Genomic DNA, 18385 nt, shown 5'->3' on the forward strand with positions numbered 1-18385 from the left:
ACCTCCCCTGTATTACCTCTCTGCTATCACTAACCCCCCTGTATTACCTCTCTGCTATCACTACCTCCCCTGTATTAGCTCTCTCTGCTATCACTACCTTCCCTGTATTACCTCTCTCTGCTATCACTACCTCCCCTGTATTACCTCTCTCTGCTATCACTACCTCCCCTGTATTACCTCTCTGCTATCACTACTCCCCTGTATTACCTCTCTCTGCTATCACTACCTCCCCTGTATTACCTCTCTGCTATCACTACCTCCCCTGTATTACCTCTCTGCTATCACTACCTCCCCTGTATTACCTCTCTCTGCTATCACTACCTCCCTGTATTACCTCTCTCTGCTATCACTACCTCCCCTGTATTACCTCTCTCTGCTATCACTACCTCCCCTGTATTACCTCTCTGCTATCACTACCTCCCCTGTATTACCTCTCTCTGCTATCACTACCTCCCCTGTATTACCTCTCTCTGCTATCACTACCTTCCCTGTATTACCTCTCTCTGCTATCACTACCTCCCCTGTATTACCTCTCTCTGCTATCACTACCTCCCCTGTATTACCTCTCTCTGCTATCACTACCTCCCCTGTATTACCTCTCTCTGCTATCACTACCTCCCCTGTATTACCTCTCTGCTATCACTACCTCCCTGTATTACCTCTCTCTGCTATCACTGCCACCCCCTGTATTACTCTCTCGCTATCACTACCTCCCCTGTATTACCTCTCTGCTATCACTACCTCCCCTGTATTACCTCTCTCTGCTATCACTACCTCCCCTGTATTACCTCTCTCTGCTATCTCTACCTCCCCTGTATTACCTCTCTCTGCTATCACTACCTCCCCTGTATTACCTCTCTCTGCTATCACTAACTCCCCTGTATTACCTCTCTGCTATCACTACCTCCCCTGTATTACCTCTCTCTGCTATCACTACCTCCCCTGTATTACCTCTCTGCTGATCACTACCCTCCCCTGTATTACCTCTCTTGCTATCACCTACCTCACCTATATTCTCTCCTCTGCTCCTGTATCACCTACATCCCCTGTATTACCTCTCTGCTTTCACTACCTCCTCTGTATTACTCTCTCTGCTATCACTACTCTTACCCCTGTATTAACTCTCTGCTATCACTACCTCCCCTGTATAGCTCTCTCTGGCTATCACTTACTTCCTTAGGTACCTCTCTGCTATCACTACCTCCCCTGTATTACCTCTCTCTCTGCTATCACTACCTCCCCGGTATTACCCTCGCTGCTATCAGTAACTCCCCCTGTATTACCTCTCTGCTATCACTACCTCCCCTTGATTACCTCTCTCGCTATCACTACCTCCCCTGTATTAGCTCTCTCTGCTATCACTACCTCCCCTGTATTACCTCTGCTGCTATCACTACCTCCCCTGTATTACCTCTCTCTGCTATCACTACCTCCCCTGTATTACCTCTCTCTGCTATCACTACCTCCCCTGTATTACCTCTCTCTGCTATCACTACCCCCCCCTGTATTACCTCTCTGCTATCACTACCTCCCCTGTATTACCTCTCTCTGCTATCACTACCTCCCCTGTATTACCTCTCTGCATCACTAACTCCCCTGTAGTAGCCTCTCTCTGCTATCACTACCTCCCCTGTATTACCTCTCTCTGCTATCACTAACCTCCCCTGTATTAGCTCTCGTCTGCTATCACTACCTTCCCTGTATTACCTCTCTCTGCTATCACTACCTTCCCTGTATTACCTCTCTCTGCTATCACTACCTCCCCTGTATTAGCTCTCTCTGCTATCACTACCTTCCCTGTATTACCTCTCTCTGCTATCACTACCTCCCCTGTATTACCTCTCTCTGCTATCACTGCCACCCCTGTATTACCTCTCTGCTATCACTACCTCCCCTTTATTACCTCTCTGCTATCACTACCTTCCCTGTATTACCTCTCTCTGCTATCACTACCTCCCCTGTATTACCTCTCTGCTATCACTACCTCCCCTGTATTACCTCTCTCTGCTATCACTACCTCCCCTGTATTACCTCTCTCTGCTATCACTACCTCCCCTGTATTAGCTCTCTCTGCTATCACTACCTTCCCTGTATTACCTCTCTCTGCTATCACTACCTTCCCTGTATTACCTCTCTCTGCTATCACTACCTCCCCTGTATTACCTCTCTGCTATCACTACCTCCCCTGTATTACCTCTCTCTGCTATCACTAACTCCCCTGTATTACCTCTCTCTGCTATCACTACCTTCCCTGTATTACCTCTCTCTGCTATCACTACCTCCCCTGTATTAACTCTCTCTGCTATCACTACCTACCCCTGTATTACCTCTCTGCTATCACTACCTCCCCTGTATTAGCTCTCTCTGCTATCACTACCTTCCCTGTATTACCTCTCTCTGCTATCACTACCTTCCCTGTATTACCTCTCTCTGCTATCACTACCTCCCCTGTATTACCTCTCTGCTATCACTACCTCCCCTGTATTACCTCTCTCTGCTATCACTACCTCCCCTGTATTACCTCTCTCTGCTATCACTACCTTCCCTGTATTACCTCTCTCTGCTATCACTACCTTCCCTGTATTACCTCTCTCTGCTATCACTACCTCCCCTGTATTACCTCTCTGCTATCACTACCTCCCCTGTATTACCTCTCTCTGCTATCACTACCTCCCCTGTATTACCTCTCTCTGCTATCACTACCTTCCCTGTATTACCTCTCTCTGCTATCACTACCTTCCCTGTATTACCTCTCTCTGCTATCACTATCTCCCCTGTATTAACTCTCTATGCTATCACTACCTCCCCTGTATTACCTCTCTCTGCTATTACTACCTCCCCTGTATTACCTCTCTCTGCTATCACTACCTTCCCTGTATTAGCTCTCTCTGCTATCACTACCTCCCCTGTATTACCTCTGTCTGCTCTCACTACCTACCCCTGTATTACCTCTCTCTGCTATCACTACCTTCCCTGTTTTACCTCTCTCTGCTATCTCTACCTCCCCTGTATTACCTCTCTGCTATCACTACCTCCCCTGTATTAGCTCTCTCTGCTATCACTACCTCCCCTGTATTAGCTCTCTCTGCTATCACTACCTCCCCTGTATTACCTCTCTGCTATCACTACCTCCCCTGTATTAGCTCTCTCTGCTATCACTACCTTCCCTGTATTAGCTCTCTCTGCTATCACTACCTCCCCTGTATTACCTCTCTCTGCTATCACTACATCCCCTGTATTACCTCTCTCTGCTATCACTACATCCCCTGTATTACCTCTCTCTGCTATCAACCCCCCCCCCCCCTGTATTTCTGACACTTCAGTTACTTCCTGGTTTGCTGTCGAGAAGCAGCTGACGTGTCACATGACTGATCTCTGTATACAGGAACTAACATGTCTGCTGTGTATGGAGGAGTCGAAGGGTAAGTGTGTGTGATGTGTATAGTGTGTAAGAGCTGTGTGTGTGATGTGTATAGTGTGTAAGAGCTGTGTGTGTGTGATGTGTATAGTGTGTAAGAGCTGTGTGTGTGTGATGTGTATAGTGTGCAAGAGCTGTGTGTGATGTGTTTAGTGTGTAAGAGCTGTGTGTGTGATGTGTTTAGTGTGTAAGAGCTGTGTGTGTGATGTGTTTAGTGTGTAAGAGCTGTGTGTGTGTGTGTGATGTGTATAGTGTGCAAGAGCTGTGTGTGATGTGTTTAGTGTGTAAGAGCTGTGTGTGTGATGTGTTTAGTGTGTAAGAGCTGTGTGTGTGATGTGTTTAGTGTGTAAGAGCTGTGTGTGTGTGTGATGTGTATAGTGAGTAAGAGCTGTGTGTGTGTGATGTGTATAGTGAGTAAGAGCTGTGTGTGTGTGATGTGTATAGTGAGTAAGAGCTGTGTGTGTGTGATGTGTAAAGTGTGTGTGTGTGATATGTTTAGTGTGTAAGAGCTGTGTGTCTGATGTGTATAGTGAGTAATAGCTGTGTGTGTGATGTGTATAGTGTGTAAGAGCTGTGTGTGTGATGTGTTTAGTGTGTAAGAGCTGTGTGTGTGTGATGTGTTTAGTGTGTAAGAGCTGTGTGTGTGTGATGTGTTTAGTGTGTAAGAGCTGTGTGTGTGTGTGATGTGTATAGTGTGTAAGAGCTGTGTGTGTGATGTGTTTAGTGTGTAAGAGCTGTGTGTGTGATGTGTTTAGTGTGTAAGAGCTGTGTGTGTGTGTGATGTGTATAGTGTGCAAGAGCTGTGTGTGATGTGTTTAGTGTGTAAGAGCTGTGTGTGTGATGTGTTTAGTGTGTAAGAGCTGTGTGTGTGATGTGTTTAGTGTGTAAGAGCTGTGTGTGTGTGTGATGTGTATAGTGAGTAAGAGCTGTGTGTGTGTGATGTGTATAGTGAGTAAGAGCTGTGTGTGTGTGATGTGTATAGTGAGTAAGAGCTGTGTGTGTGTGATGTGTAAAGTGTGTGTGTGTGTGATATGTTTAGTGTGTAAGAGCTGTGTGTCTGATGTGTATAGTGAGTAATAGCTGTGTGTGTGATGTGTATAGTGTGTAAGAGCTGTGTGTGTGATGTGTTTAGTGTGTAAGAGCTGTGTGTGTGTGATGTGTTTAGTGTGTAAGAGCTGTGTGTGTGTGATGTGTTTAGTGTGTAAGAGCTGTGTGTGTGATGTGTTTAGTGTGTAAGAGCTGTGTGTGTGTGATGTGTATAGTGTGTAAGAGCTGTGTGTGTGTGTGATGTGTATAGTGAGTAAGAGCTGTGTTTGTGTGATGTGTAAAGTGTGTAAGAGCTGTGTGTGTGATGTGTTTAGTGTGTAAGAGCTGTGTGTGTGATGTGTATAGTGAGTAATAGCTGTGTGTGTGATGTGTATAGTGTGTAAGAGCTGTGTGTGTGTGATGTGTTTAGTGTGTAAGAGCTGTGTGTGTGTGATGTGTTTAGTGTGTAAGAGCTGTGTGTGTGTGATGTGTTTAGTGTGTAAGAGCTGTGTGTGTGATGTGTTTAGTGTGTAAGAGCTGTGTGTGTGTGATGTGTATAGTGTGTAAGAGCTGTGTGTGTGATGTGTATAGTGTGTAAGAGCTGTGTGTGTGTGATGTGTATAGTGAGTAAGAGCTGTGTGTGATGTGTATAGTACTATAGTGAGTAAGAGCTGTGTGTGTGATGTGTATAGTGTGTAAGAGCTGTATGTGTGTGATGTGTTTAGTGTGTAAGAGCTGTGTGTGTGTGATGTGTATAGTGAGTAATAGCTGTGTGTGATGTGTTTAGTGTGTAAGAGCTGTGTGTGTGTGATGTGTATAGTGAGTAAGAGCTGTGTGTGATGTGTATAGTGAGTAAGAGCTGTGTGTGTGATGTGTATAGTGAGTAATAGCTGTGTGTGTGATGTGTTTAGTGTGTAAGAGCTGTGTGTGTGTGATGTGTTTAGTGTGTAAGAGCTGTGTGTGTGTGTGATGTGTTTAGTGTGTAACAGCTGTGTGTGTGTGATGTGTATAGTGAGTAAGAGCTGTGTGTGCGATGTGTTTAGTGTGTAAGAGCTGTGTGTGTGTGTGATGTGTTTAGTGTGTAACAGCTGTGTGTGTGTGATGTGTATAGTGAGTAAGAGCTGTGTGTGTGTGATGTGTATAGTGAGTAAGAGCTGTGTGTGTGTGATGTGTATAGTGAGTAAGAGCTGTGTGTATGATGTGTATAGTGTGTAAGAGCTGTGTGTGTGATGTGTATAGTGTGTAAGAGCTGTGTGTGTGTGATGTGTTTAGTGTGTAAGAGCTGTGTGTGTGTGATGTGTATAGTGAGTAATAGCTGTGTGTGTGATGTGTTTAGTGTGTAAGAGCTGTGTGTGTGTGATGTGTTTAGTGTGTAAGAGCTGTGTGTGTGATGTGTTTAGTGTGTAACAGCTGTGTGTGTGTGATGTGTATAGTGAGTAAGAGCTGTGTGTGCGATGTGTTTAGTGTGTAAGAGCTGTGTGTGTGTGTGATGTGTTTAGTGTGTAACAGCTGTGTGTGTGTGATGTGTATAGTGAGTAAGAGCTGTGTGTGTGTGATGTGTATAGTGAGTAAGAGCTGTGTGTGTGTGATGTGTATAGTGAGTAAGAGCTGTGTGTATGATGTGTATAGTGTGTAAGAGCTGTGTGTGTGATGTGTATAGTGTGTAAGAGCTGTGTGTGTGTGATGTGTTTAGTGTGTAAGAGCTGTGTGTGTGTGATGTGTATAGTGAGTAAGAGCTGTGTGTGTGTGATGTGTATAGTGAGTAAGAGCTGTGTGTATGATGTGTATAGTGTGTAAGAGCTGTGTGTGTGATGTGTATAGTGTGTAAGAGCTGTGTGTGTGTGATGTGTATAGTGAGTAAGAGCTGTGTGTGTGTGATGTGTATAGTGAGTAAGAGCTGTGTGTGTGTGATGTGTATAGTGAGTAAGAGCTGTGTGTGTGATGTGTATAGTGTGTTAGCGCTGTGTGTGTGTGATGTGTATAGTGTTTTATAGCTGTGTGTGTGTGATGTGTATAGTGTTTTATAGCTGTGTGTGTGATGTGTATAGTGTGTTAGAGCTGTGTGTGTGATGTGAATAGTGTGTTTGATGTGTATAGTGTGTAAGAGCTGTGTAAGATGTTTGTGTGTGTGTGATATGTATAGTGTGTAAGAGCTGTGTGTGTGATGTGTGTAAGAGTTGTGGGTGATCTGCATAGTGTGTAAGAGTTGTGTGTGTATAGTGTGTAAGAGCTGTGTGTGTGATGTGTATAGTGTGTAAGAGCTGTGTGTGTGTGATGTGTATAGTGTGTAAGAGCTGTGTGTGTGTGATGTGTATAGTGTGTAAGAGCTGTGGGTGATGTGTATAGTGTGTAAGAGCTGTGTGTGATGTGTATAGTGTGTAAGAGCTGTGGGTGATGTGTATAGTGTGTAAGAGCTGTGGGTGATGTGTATAGTGTGTAAGAGCTGTGGGTGATGTGTATAGTGTGTAAGAGCTGTGGGTGATGTGTATAGTGTGTAAGAGCTGTGTGTGTGTGATGTGTATATTGGATTAGATCTGTGTGTGTGTGTGTGTGAGATGTGTAAAGTGAGTAAGAGCTGTGTGTGTGTGTGAGATGTGTAAAGTGAGTAAGAGCTGTGTGTGTGTGTGATGTGTATAGTGTGTAAGAGCTGTGTGTGTGATGTGTATAGTGTGTAAGAGCTGTGTGTGTGATGTGTATAGTGTGTAAGAGCTGTGTGTGTGATGTGTATAGTGTGTAAGAGCTGTGTGTGTGATGTGTATAGTGTGTAAGAGCTGTGTGTGTGATGTGTATAGTGTGTAAGAGCTGTGTGTGTGATGTGTATAGTGTGTAAGAGCTGTGTGTGTGATGTGTATAGTGTGTAAGAGCTGTGTGTGTGATGTGTATAGTGTGTAAGAGCTGTGTGTGTGATGTGTATAGTGTGTAAGAGCTGTGTGTGTGATGTGTATAGTGTGTAAGAGCTGTGTGTGTGATGTGTATAGTGTGTAAGAGCTGTGTGTGTGATGTGTATAGTGTGTAAGAGCTGTGTGTGTGATGTGTATAGTGTGTAAGAGCTGTGTGTGTGTGATGTGTTTAGTGTGTACGAGCTGTGTTTGTGTGATGTGTATAGTGAGTAAGAGCTGTGTGTGATGTGTATATTGTGTTAGAGCTGTGTGTGTGATGTGTATAATGTGTAAGAGGTGTGTGTGATGTGTATAGTGTGTAAGAGCTGTGTGTGTGTGATGTGTATAGTGTGTAAGAGCTGTGTGTGTGTGATGTGTATAGTGAGTAAGAGCTCTGTGTGTGATGTGTATATTGTGTTAGAGCTGTGTGTGTTATGTAGATAGTATGTTAGAGCTGTGTGTGTGTGATGTGTATAGCGTGTAAGAGCTGTGTATGTGTGTGTGTGATGTGTGTAGTGAGTAAGAGCTGTGTGTGATGTGTATAGTGTGTAAGAGCTGTGTGTGTGTGATGTGTTTAGTGTGTAAGAGCTGTGTGTGATGTGTATAGTGAGTAAGAGCTGTGTGTGTGTTTGTGATGTGTATGTGTGTGTAGTTAGATCTGTGTGTGATGTGTATAGTGGGGAAGAGCTGTGTGTGTGATGTGTATAGTGGATTAGATCTGTGTGTTTGATGTGGATTAGATTTGTGTGTGCTTTGTATATTTGATTAGATCTGTGTGTGTGATGTGTATAGTGAGTAAGAGCTGTGTGTGTGATGTGTATAGGGTGTAAGAGCTGTGTGTATAGTGAGTAAGAGCTGTGTGATGTGTATAGTGAGTAATAGCTGTGTGTGTGATGTGTATAGTGTGTAAGAGCTGTGTGTGTGATGTGTTTAGTGAGTAAGAGCTGTGTGTGTGTGATGTGTATAGTGTGTAAGAGCTGTGTGTGTAATGTGTATAGTTGGTAAGAGCTGTGTGTGTGTGATGTGTATAGTGAGTAAGAGCTGTGTGATGTGTATAGTGAGTAAGAGCTGTGTGTGTGATGTGTATAGTGAGTAATAGCTGTGTGTGTGATGTGTATAGTGAGTAATAGCTGTGTGTGTGATGTGTATAGTGAGTAAGAGCTGTGTGTGTGATGTGTATAGTGAGTAAGAGCTGTGTGTGTGTGTGTGTGTGTGTGATGTGTATAGTGAGTAAGAGCTGTGTGTGTGTGTGATGTGTATAGCGAGTAAGAGCTGTGTGTGTGTGTGTGATGTGTATAGTGAGTAATAGCTGTGTGTGTGTGATGTGTGTAAGAGGTGTGTGTGATGTGTATAGTGAGTAAGAGCTGTGTGTGTGTGTGTGTGATGTGTATAGTGAGTAAGAGCTGTGTGTGTGTGTGTGTGATGTGTATAGTGAGTAAGAGCTGTGTGTGTGTGTGATGTGTATAGTGAGTAATAGCTGTGTGTGTGTGTGTGTGATGTGTATAGTGAGTAAGAGCTGTGTGTGTGTGATGTGTGTAAGAGGTGTGTGTGATGTGTATAGTGAGTAAGAGCTGTGTGTGTGATGTGTATAGTGAGTAAGAGCTGTGTGTGTGATGTGTATATGTGTGTGATGTGTATAGTGAGTAAGAGCTGTGTGTGTGATGTGTATAGTGAGTAAGAGCTGTGTGTGTGATGTGTAAAGTGAGTAATAGCTGTGTGTGTGATGTGTATAGTGAGTAAGAGCTGTGTGTGTGTGTGTGTTATGTGTGTAGTGTGTAAGAGCTGTGTGTGTGTGTTATGTGTATAGTGTGTAAGAGCTGTGTGTGTATGTGATATGTATAGTGAGTAAGAGCTGTGTGTGTGTAATGTGTATAGTGAGTAAGAGCTGTGTGTGTGTAATGTGTATAGTGGATTAGATCTGTGTGTGTGCTGTGTATTTTGGATTAGATATGTGTGTGTGTGTGTTGTGTATAGTTGATTAGCTCTGTGTGTTGTGTATAGTTGATTAGCTCTGTGTGTGTGTGTGTGTGTGATCTGTGTATAATGGATTAGATCTTGTGTGTGCTGTTTATAGTGGATTAGATTTATGTGTTTGCTGTGTATAGTGGATTACATCTGTGTGTGCTGTGTATAGTGGATTAGATCTGTGTGTGTGTTGTGTATAGTAGATTATATCTGTGTGTGTGCTGTGTATAGTGGATTAGATCTGTGTGTGTGCTGTGGATTAGATCTGTGTGTGTGTGCTGTGGATTAGATCTGTGTGTGTGTGCTGTGGATTAGATCTGTGTGTGTGTGCTGTGGATTAGATCTGTGTGTGTGTGTGCTGTGGATTAGATCTCTGTGTGTGTGTGCTGTGGATTAGATCTCTGTGTGTGTGTGCTGTGGATTAGATCTGTGTGTGTGTGTGTGTGTGCTGTGGATTAGATCTGTGTGTGTGTGCTGTGGATTAGATCTGTGTGTGTGTGTGTGCTGTGGATTAGATCTGTGTGTGTGTGTGCTGTGGATTAGATCTGTGTGTGTGTGTGCTGTGGATTATATATGTGTGTGTGCTGTGGATTAGATCTGTGTGTGTGTGCTGTGGATTAGATCTGTGTGTGTGTGCTGTGGATTAGATCTGTGTGTGTGTGCTGTGGATTAGATCTGTGTGTATGCTGTGTATAATGGATTAGATCTGTATGTGTGCTGTGTATAGTGGATTAGATCTTGTGTGTGTGTGAGGTGTATAGTGGATTAGATCTGTGTGTGTGTGCTGTGTATTTTGGATTAGATCTGTGTGTGTGTGTTGTGTATAGTGGATTAGATCTGTGTGTGTGTGTTGTGTATAGTGGATTAGATCTGTGTGTGTGTGTGATGTGTATAGTGGATTAGATCTGTGTGTGTGTGATGTGTATAGTGGATTAGATCTGTGTGTGTGTGATGTGTATAGTGGATTAGATATGTGTGTGTGTGTGTGAGGTGTATAGTGGATTAGATCTGTGTGTGTGTTTTGTGTATAGTGGATTAGATCAGTGTGTTTGCTGTGGATTAGATCTGTGTGTGTGTGTGCTGTGTATAGTGGATTATATCAAGTGTGTGTGTGTGTGTGTGTGTGCTGTTTATAGATGATTAGATTTGTGTGTGTGAGGTGTATAGTGGATTAGATCTGTGTGTTTGAGGTGTATAGTGGATTAGATCTGTGTGTGTGCTGTGTATAGTGGATTAGATCTGTGTGTGCTGTGTATAGTGGATTAGATCTGTGTGAGTGATGTGTATAGTGGATTAGATCTATGTGTGTGATGTGTATAGTGGATTAGATCTCTGTGGATTAGTGTTGTGTGTGTGTGTGTGTGAGAGGTGTATAGTGGATTAGATCTGTGTGTGTGCTCTGTATAGTGGATTAGATCTGTGTGTGTGTGTGCTCTGTATAGTGGATTAGATCTGTGTGTGTGTGTGTGTGTGTGCTCTGTGGATTAGAGTTGTGTGTGCTGTGTATAGTGGTTTAGATCTGTGTGTGTGCTGTGGATTAGATCTGTGTGTGTGCTGTGGATTAGATCTTGTGTGTGTGCTGTTTATAGTGGATTAGATTTGTGTGTGTGCTGTGTATAGTGGATAAGATCTGTGTGTGATGTGTGTGTGTGTGTGTGTGTGTGTGTGTGGTGTATAGTGGATTAGATCTGTGTGTGTGCTGTGTATAGTGGATTAGATCTGTGTGTGTTCTGTGTATAGTGGATTAGATCTGTGTGTGTGCTGTGGATTAGATCTGTGTGTGTGCTGTGTATAGTGGAATAGATTTGTGTGTGTGTTGTGTATAGTGGATTAGATCTGTGCGTGTGCTGTGTATAGTGGATTAGATCTTTGTGTGTGTGTTGTGGATTAGATTTTTGTGTGTGTGTGTGTGTGTTGTGGATTAGATGTGTGTGCTGTGTATAGTGGATTAGATCTCTGTGTGTTGTGGACTAGATCTCTGTGTGTTGTGGATTAGATGTGTGTGCTGTGTATAGTGGATTAGATCTGTGTGTGTACTGTGGATTAGACGTGTGTGCTGTGTATAGTGGATTAGATCTGTGTGTGTGTGTGTGCTGTGTATAGTGGATTAGATGTGTGTGGTGTGTATAATGGATGAGTGCGTATCTTGTGTGCTCCCTTAAACACAAGGCATCTAGTGCTAAATTTCCTGGTAGACAGTCACTATACACTCTGCCCTAATATGTCACTTTTTCCTATAAGATATGACGTGTGTGTACATCTCACACATTGTTTAGACTTAGCATAATGAATATTTAGATCACTGAGATGCAGTGCCATGGTCTGTTTATCACTCGTTCCTGGGCTTCTAGGGGAGGAACGCATTCCAAAGCTGTCTTAATCTCACAAAATGGGCAGATCCTGTCTGAAACTGATGGCCCGTGTACTAACCACTGGGTAAGTTTGTGGCACAATGTACTCAAAACATTTCTGTCATCAATCTTGAAAATAAATGTGAAGAGTTAAACTATTTAACTAACTAACTATTTAACTCCTTCAGGCCTGTGAATTTTACAGAAAAACTTGCCCAAAATACCGGAGAATTTTTAGCGTTTTTGCTTTTACACCATTTAAACAGACATAGAACCTTGTGGGGTTTTTTAAAAAATGTTTTAATTTGCTTCAAGGTTCAATGTGTTGTGCGTTTAGAGATGGTATTCTGCATACCTTGATTTTAATGAGAAGTTTGTAAGAAACTTGTAGTTGCTGTTTTTTGTGTTTGGTTCTCAACTGCAGATGTCTTAGCTTTAGGTATATTGGCTAATGAAATGTTATAGTTGTACCACTGGACAAAAGTACTACTATGTTGGAAGTAGACAAAATAGCAATTAGTGTATTTGATACTTGTGATATTTATGGAAACAAAATCTCCAGAAAAAAAGTCTCACCGTGTGGCAGCAAGAGTTGGAAGTACGGCTCACAGAAATGCAGTGGACAGAACGTCTGCCTAGAGTGAGTTGCCAGGAACGTGACGTCACAAGGAGTGGGCGGAGCCTAAGTCCGCTTCACGGAGCTCCGTGTATTGCTCCTATGCTGGTGTTTTGATAGTGAGTAAGTTGCAGGTAAACGGATCCGGACTAACTGCGCCTGGATTGATATGGCAGTAGTTAATGGTGGTAGAATTTGTGCAGTTACGCACCGTTAGTGATCTGGGCAGTTTGCTCAGGTTTAGAGCTGGGGAGGTACGCTGCATATAATACTGGCAGAAACGAGAAGGAGAGGTTCCTGATAGCTGATGATTTACAGCAGCTGCAGATTTGAGTATAAGGCAGTCCGTAAGTGGAACAGATGATTAAACAAATATCCTCAGAAAATTCCCAAAACAGAATATGTAGGCAGAAGGATATGCTTGAGAAGGTATTGGCTCAAGAAGTAAGTTCTGTAGTAATTTTCAGAGAATCCGGAAAGGAATTCCTTGTTAAGTTAGGAGCTCAGTGTTTGTTAGTTTGGAAAGCACACTAAACCAAATTACTAAGCACCTGTGTCGGGGTATGTGCAGGTTAAGAAGGGAAAAGGGGAAGGGCTTAGAAGGATGACACAGTGGATCATGACATGGTTATTTGAGTTACTGTTGCCTTTCTATCATGTTGAACCAGTCTGCCCATTCTCCTATGCCATCAACAAGGCATTTTTGTCCTCACAACTGCTGCTCACGGGATATTTTCTCTTTTTCTGACCATTCTCTGTAAACCCTAGAGATGGTTGTGTGTAAACATCCCAGTCAATCCGCAGTTTTTTAAATACTCAGACCAGCCTGTCTTGCACCAACAACCATGCCACATTCAAAGTCACTTAAATCCCGTTTCTTCCCCATTCTGATGCTCAGTTTGAACTTCAGCAAGTCGTCTTTACCACGTCTATATGCCTAAATGCATTGAGTTGCTGCCATGTGATTGGCTGATTAGCAATTTGTGTTACCAAACAATTAAACAGGTGTACCTTATAAAGTGTCAGGTGAGTGTATAGTATTGATCTAGGTCTATTTTGGTATATTTCACGCAATAGTTTTGCCAGCAAATGCGATCATATTAAAAATATTGTTAACTTTTTCACAAACTTTTTGTTTCTCACTAAAATGATTTACATACCGCTTGTGCAGTCATAACACAAATGTTTGTAAAAGCTTATCTGGGATCCCTTTCTTCAGAAATACCAGACATATATGGCTTTGCCATTGCCTTTTTTAAATTAGAATGCCGCTAATTGCAGCTGCACACCGCAGTTCTATTATTCCCAGCAGTGAATGGGGTTAATCAGGTAGCTTGTAAGGTTAATTTTAGCTTTAGTGTAGAAATTACCTTCCCCCCTGATCGCTGCCAAACAGCTCTCTTCCCTCCCTCACCCCCACTGGTCACCACCATCTTAGGTACTGGGAGAAGATCTGCTAGTATGCAGTTTATTTTTTTGATTTTATTATTATTTTTTTATTATTATTTTTTATTTTCACTGTAGGATCCCTCCTCAACACTCCCCCCTCCCTGATCACTGCCGTCCCCCAGTTTATAGTAATTATTTATTTTTTATTTATTAATAAAAAGGTTTTTCTGTAATATAGGGAACCCCCCTTGCCCCCCTCCAAGTGATCATTCCTACGGACCCCCCTTACCCCTTTTTATGTATCACATGGAACCCTTCCTCCTCCTCAAATTCTTTTTCTGTCTCGTAGGGAACCCTTTATATAGTAAAGGAAGAATGTTCTTCATTACCATATGAAGGCAGATGCCTTCTGCCTCTAGCTGCAGCCTTTTCTGTCAAAAGCTGACAGTGGGGAGCACAGCATGAGCCAGAAGGTTGGACGTAGGTACTACATCAACAGAATAAGCTAGACAAATGGCTTAAGTGGTTAAACTAATATACAATTGTCATTTGTGCACCTATTAATGCTCCTTGACCTATAGGTATTTCCTACTAATGTGATCATTAGGAGGAAGTACCGATCAGCCAATGGGTATTAACAGGAAGAAGCTATCAGCCAATGAGCATTAGCAGGAAGTAGCAATCAACCAATGGGTTGATCAGCCAACAAGCATTAGTAGGAAGTAACAATCAACCAATGGGTATTAACAAGAAGAAGCTATCAGCCAATGAGCATTAGTAGGAAGTAACAATCAACCAATGGGTATTAACAGGAAGAAGCTATCAGCCAATGAGCATTAGTAGTAAGTACAGGTGGCCCTCTGTTTACACCGGTTCAATTTGCGCCGTTTCAGAATAACAACCTTTTTGCACTAATTAAAATATCCAGTAGGTGGGGCTGTCCGCTTCTGTTGCAGCAAAGTAATGCAAGCTTAGCAGACTGAAATTGATCTGTGTACACAGAGCAGACCAGACCTATCGAGCAACAAGATCTAGCAGCCACTTCCCTATTATCTTCCTGTCCTGCAGCTTGAGGTGAGGGTGGATAACTGCCTATTAATCACTCCAGATTGAAATGCATAGAATAAGTGCAGATCCAATATTATCTATCATGCTAACACTGCAGAGAACTGTTTGCAGAAAAATGCAAGTAAAAAAATGTTTTTGTTTATTAAACTTAGTTTGATGATACAGTCTGTTGTGTGATGATTTAATTAGGTTTATAATTCAGTTTAGCATTTAAAGTCTTCATTTCAAAGCTTTAAAAATAATGTATTAGGTGTTACTTATGACAATTTTGAGAGGGGTTTGGAACCTAACTCCCTAAATTCCCATTGACTTACATTATAAACTGGGTTTCAATTTACAACAGTTTCGATTTACAACCATTCCTTCTGGAACCTAACCCCGGCGTAAACTGAGGGCTACCTGTACGCTACAAATGTATGAGTTTTAGTTTTTTTTAAAAGCTCATACTTCAGATTGTTTAATAAAAATCATGTTTAGATGCTACTCTTTCATATGGATGACAGAACATTTTGACTATAGTTTCCCTTTAAGTGATAAAATATATTTTCTTAACTTGACGGGACTTAAAGGGACGTGGTACCCAAACCTTTTCTCTTATGATTCATACAACAAACATTTTTAAAAAAGTTTCCAATTTACTTCTATTATCAAATTAGCTTCATGTTATTCTTTGTTGAAGAGATATCTAGATAGGAAGCGTGCACATGCCTGAAGCACTACATGACAGGAAATAGTGCTACCATCTAGTGCTCTTGCTTATGCATAGCATTGTTGCAAAACCTCTACCATATGGTACTGCAGCCACATGCACACTTACCTTTCTGCTTTTCAACAAAGGATAACAAAGACAATTTAAAATTAGAAGTAAATTAGAAAGACGTTTAAAAGTGTATGCTCTATCTGAATCATGAAAGAAAAATTTGGTGTTTTATGTTAAAGGGGCATTAAACCCAACATTATTCTTTCCTGATTCAGATAGTGAATACAATTTTAAACAACATTATAATTTACTTCTATTATCTATTTTGCTACATTCTTTAGATATCCTTTGTGGTAGAAATAGCAGAGCACATGTGTGAGCCAATCACACGAGGCATCTATGTGCAGCCACCAATCAGTAGCTACTGAGCCTATCTAGATATGCTTTTCAGCAAAGGATATCAAGAGAATGAACCAAATTAGATAATAAAAGTAAATTAGAAGGTTGTTTAAAATGATATTCTCTATCTAAACCATGAGAGAAACATTTGTCCTTTTAAACCTCATGTTAACATTTTATTGAAGCAAACGGTTTTGCAAGAGTTTTGCATTTGGGTAGTCTGGGTAGATCATGAGACCTTTTAGTGCCTTAATATATTGTCAGATTAAGATATTGCATTGTACAGCAGAGGACCCTTCTTCACACGTCTGCCAAGCTCTTACAGTCTAATTGTGTTTAGTATTTTGACCACTAGATGGCAGGATGCTACCCTTTCTATCTTCTGATGTGTAAACTGTTTAACAATGTAAATCAATTTCTCCTGTGGTGTTTCCCTTTTTAGTAATAAGAGTTACAGGACAGTAAGGTCATTGGAAAAGTGCATTATACATGTTATTGTCTCATATAAACAATAACTATGCTGGATAAACCTGCTTTTTTGTGCCAGACTTGCAGAGGCATGTACTTGTGTACTGCAGTGAACAATTCATTCCCATGTTAATTTCAATCTATTTAAATATTCCTTTATTAAGCAAAAACATTTTAACACATAAACTCGTTGCTCTTTCATTTGTGTGATAACATTTTTTTGGACTACAATGTACATTTAATGTAGTCTTTGCAAATTAAAACTGTCATTTAAAAGAGGATAGTTTTCTCTTTCAAATAAATATAACATCATCCCATTATATTGGTTGTCAGAGCAACCGTTCAGATGAAAGGGTTATGGAAAATAAAGTACCATAAATGATTAGCTATAAAGCCCATGCATCATATAGCTACATCCTAATGGGTGTGCACCTCACCTGCATACACGTGTATACACAGAGATCACAACCGTCACACCAATTGGAAGCTTTATGTTGCTTTACTATATAGTCATAACAAAATGTAACTGGGGGCCACTTAAATCTGGCCCAGAGACAACCACCCATGTTCCCTGAGTGTCCAATCAGGCCCCTCTTCCTCAGCCACACCTACATAACAAATTAAGCCCACCTGTGAGACTCCAGTCCCAGCTAATATCCTGAAAATGTGACCGGGGTAGTTTTAAAATCTAATTTTCTGCCTTTAAGACATTGAAAGAATAGTTCCAATTTCCATGAGTTCTATATTCAAAGGGAAATTAAACACTAAGTTTTATAAGTATTGAAGTCGTTCCCCACCTTCCTCTAGTAATGGCTGCCGCCATCTGTCTTTCACTGCATGCGCGTGCTGATGTGTTTGCACGTGTGCAGCAACTCGCCTTTAGACACCTGCAGTGTAAGTGCAAAATTGTGCCTCCTGCAATTAGTATCTATTTAGGGCTAGATTACAAGTGGAGCGCTAAATTATTTGGTTATTAGCTTTCCAAAAATTAACTAAAGGTCAGACCTCTGGATAATTTTCTAAAAGTTCCCCAAAATGCCCTTAAAATAGAGGGCATTGTAGTTTTTTATTTAAAAAAAAAAAAGTAGCTTTTTTTTCTCCAACATTGGTGTGTCCGGTCCACGGCGTCATCCTTACTTGTGGGATATTCTCTTACCCAACAGGAAATGGCAAAGAGTCCCAGCAAAGCTGGTCACATGATCCCTCCTAGGCTCCGCCCACCCCAGTCATTCTCTTTGCCGTTGCACAGGCAACATCTCCACGGAGATGGTTAAGAGTTTTTTGGTGTTTAAATGTAGTTTTATTCTTCTATCAAGTGTTTGTTATTTTAAAATAGTGCTGGTATGTACTATTTACTCTGAAACAGAAAAGGATGAAGATTTCTGTTTGTAAGAGGAAGATGATTTTAGCAGACAGTAACTGAAATCAATTGCTGTTTCCACACAGGACTGTTGAGATGAAGTAACTTCAGTTAGGGGAAACAGTTAGCAGTCTTTTCTGCTTAAAGGGACAGTCTACACCAAAATTTTTCTTATTTAAAAAGATAGATAATCCCTTTATTACCCATTCCCCGTTTTTGCATAACCAACACTGTTATATTAATATACTTTTTACCTCTGCGATTACCTTGTATCTAAGCCTTTGCAGACAGCCTCCTTATCTAAGTGCCTTTGACAGACATGCAGTGTAGTCAATCAGAGAAGACTCCTAAATAACTTCACGGGAGTGAGCACAATGTTATCTATATGACACATGTGAACTTGCACAGTCTAACTGTGAAAAACTTTCAAAATGCTCTGAGCTAGGAGGTGGTTTTCAACTGTTTAGAAATCAGTTTGAGCCTAGCTAGGTTTAGCTTTTCAAAAATACCACCAAGGGAACAAAGCAAATTTGATGATAAAAGTAAATTGGAAAGTTGTTTAAAATTGCATACCCTATCTGAATCATGAAATGTTAGTTTTGACTTTACTGTCCCTTTAAGGTATGACTAGCCATATTTCTAACAAGACCATGTAATGCTGGAAGGCTGTCATTTCCCCTCATGGGGACCAGTAAGCCATTTTCTTAGTTAAACATAAAAGAATAAAGGGCTTCAAAAAGGGCTTA

At 41.4% G+C, this 18385-nt stretch overlaps 1 protein-coding gene across 1 annotated transcript in view; it reads left to right on the plus strand.

The window, feature by feature from the left end:
• The first annotated feature begins 3374 nt into the window (after nucleotides 1–3374).
• NAGK (N-acetylglucosamine kinase) overlaps nucleotides 3375–18385 on the plus strand; it is a 96714-nt gene continuing 81703 nt past the window's right edge. Inside the window, exons 1-2 of the mRNA XM_053704335.1 lie at nucleotides 3375–3422; nucleotides 11640–11724. Coding sequence (XP_053560310.1) covers nucleotides 3394–3422; nucleotides 11640–11724 — 114 coding nt within the window. The 5' untranslated portion in view covers nucleotides 3375–3393. The remainder of the gene's footprint in view (nucleotides 3423–11639; nucleotides 11725–18385) is intronic.

This window comes from Bombina bombina, chromosome 2 (genome assembly GCF_027579735.1).
Source record: "Bombina bombina isolate aBomBom1 chromosome 2, aBomBom1.pri, whole genome shotgun sequence".
Taxonomy (NCBI): Eukaryota; Metazoa; Chordata; class Amphibia; order Anura; family Bombinatoridae; genus Bombina; species Bombina bombina.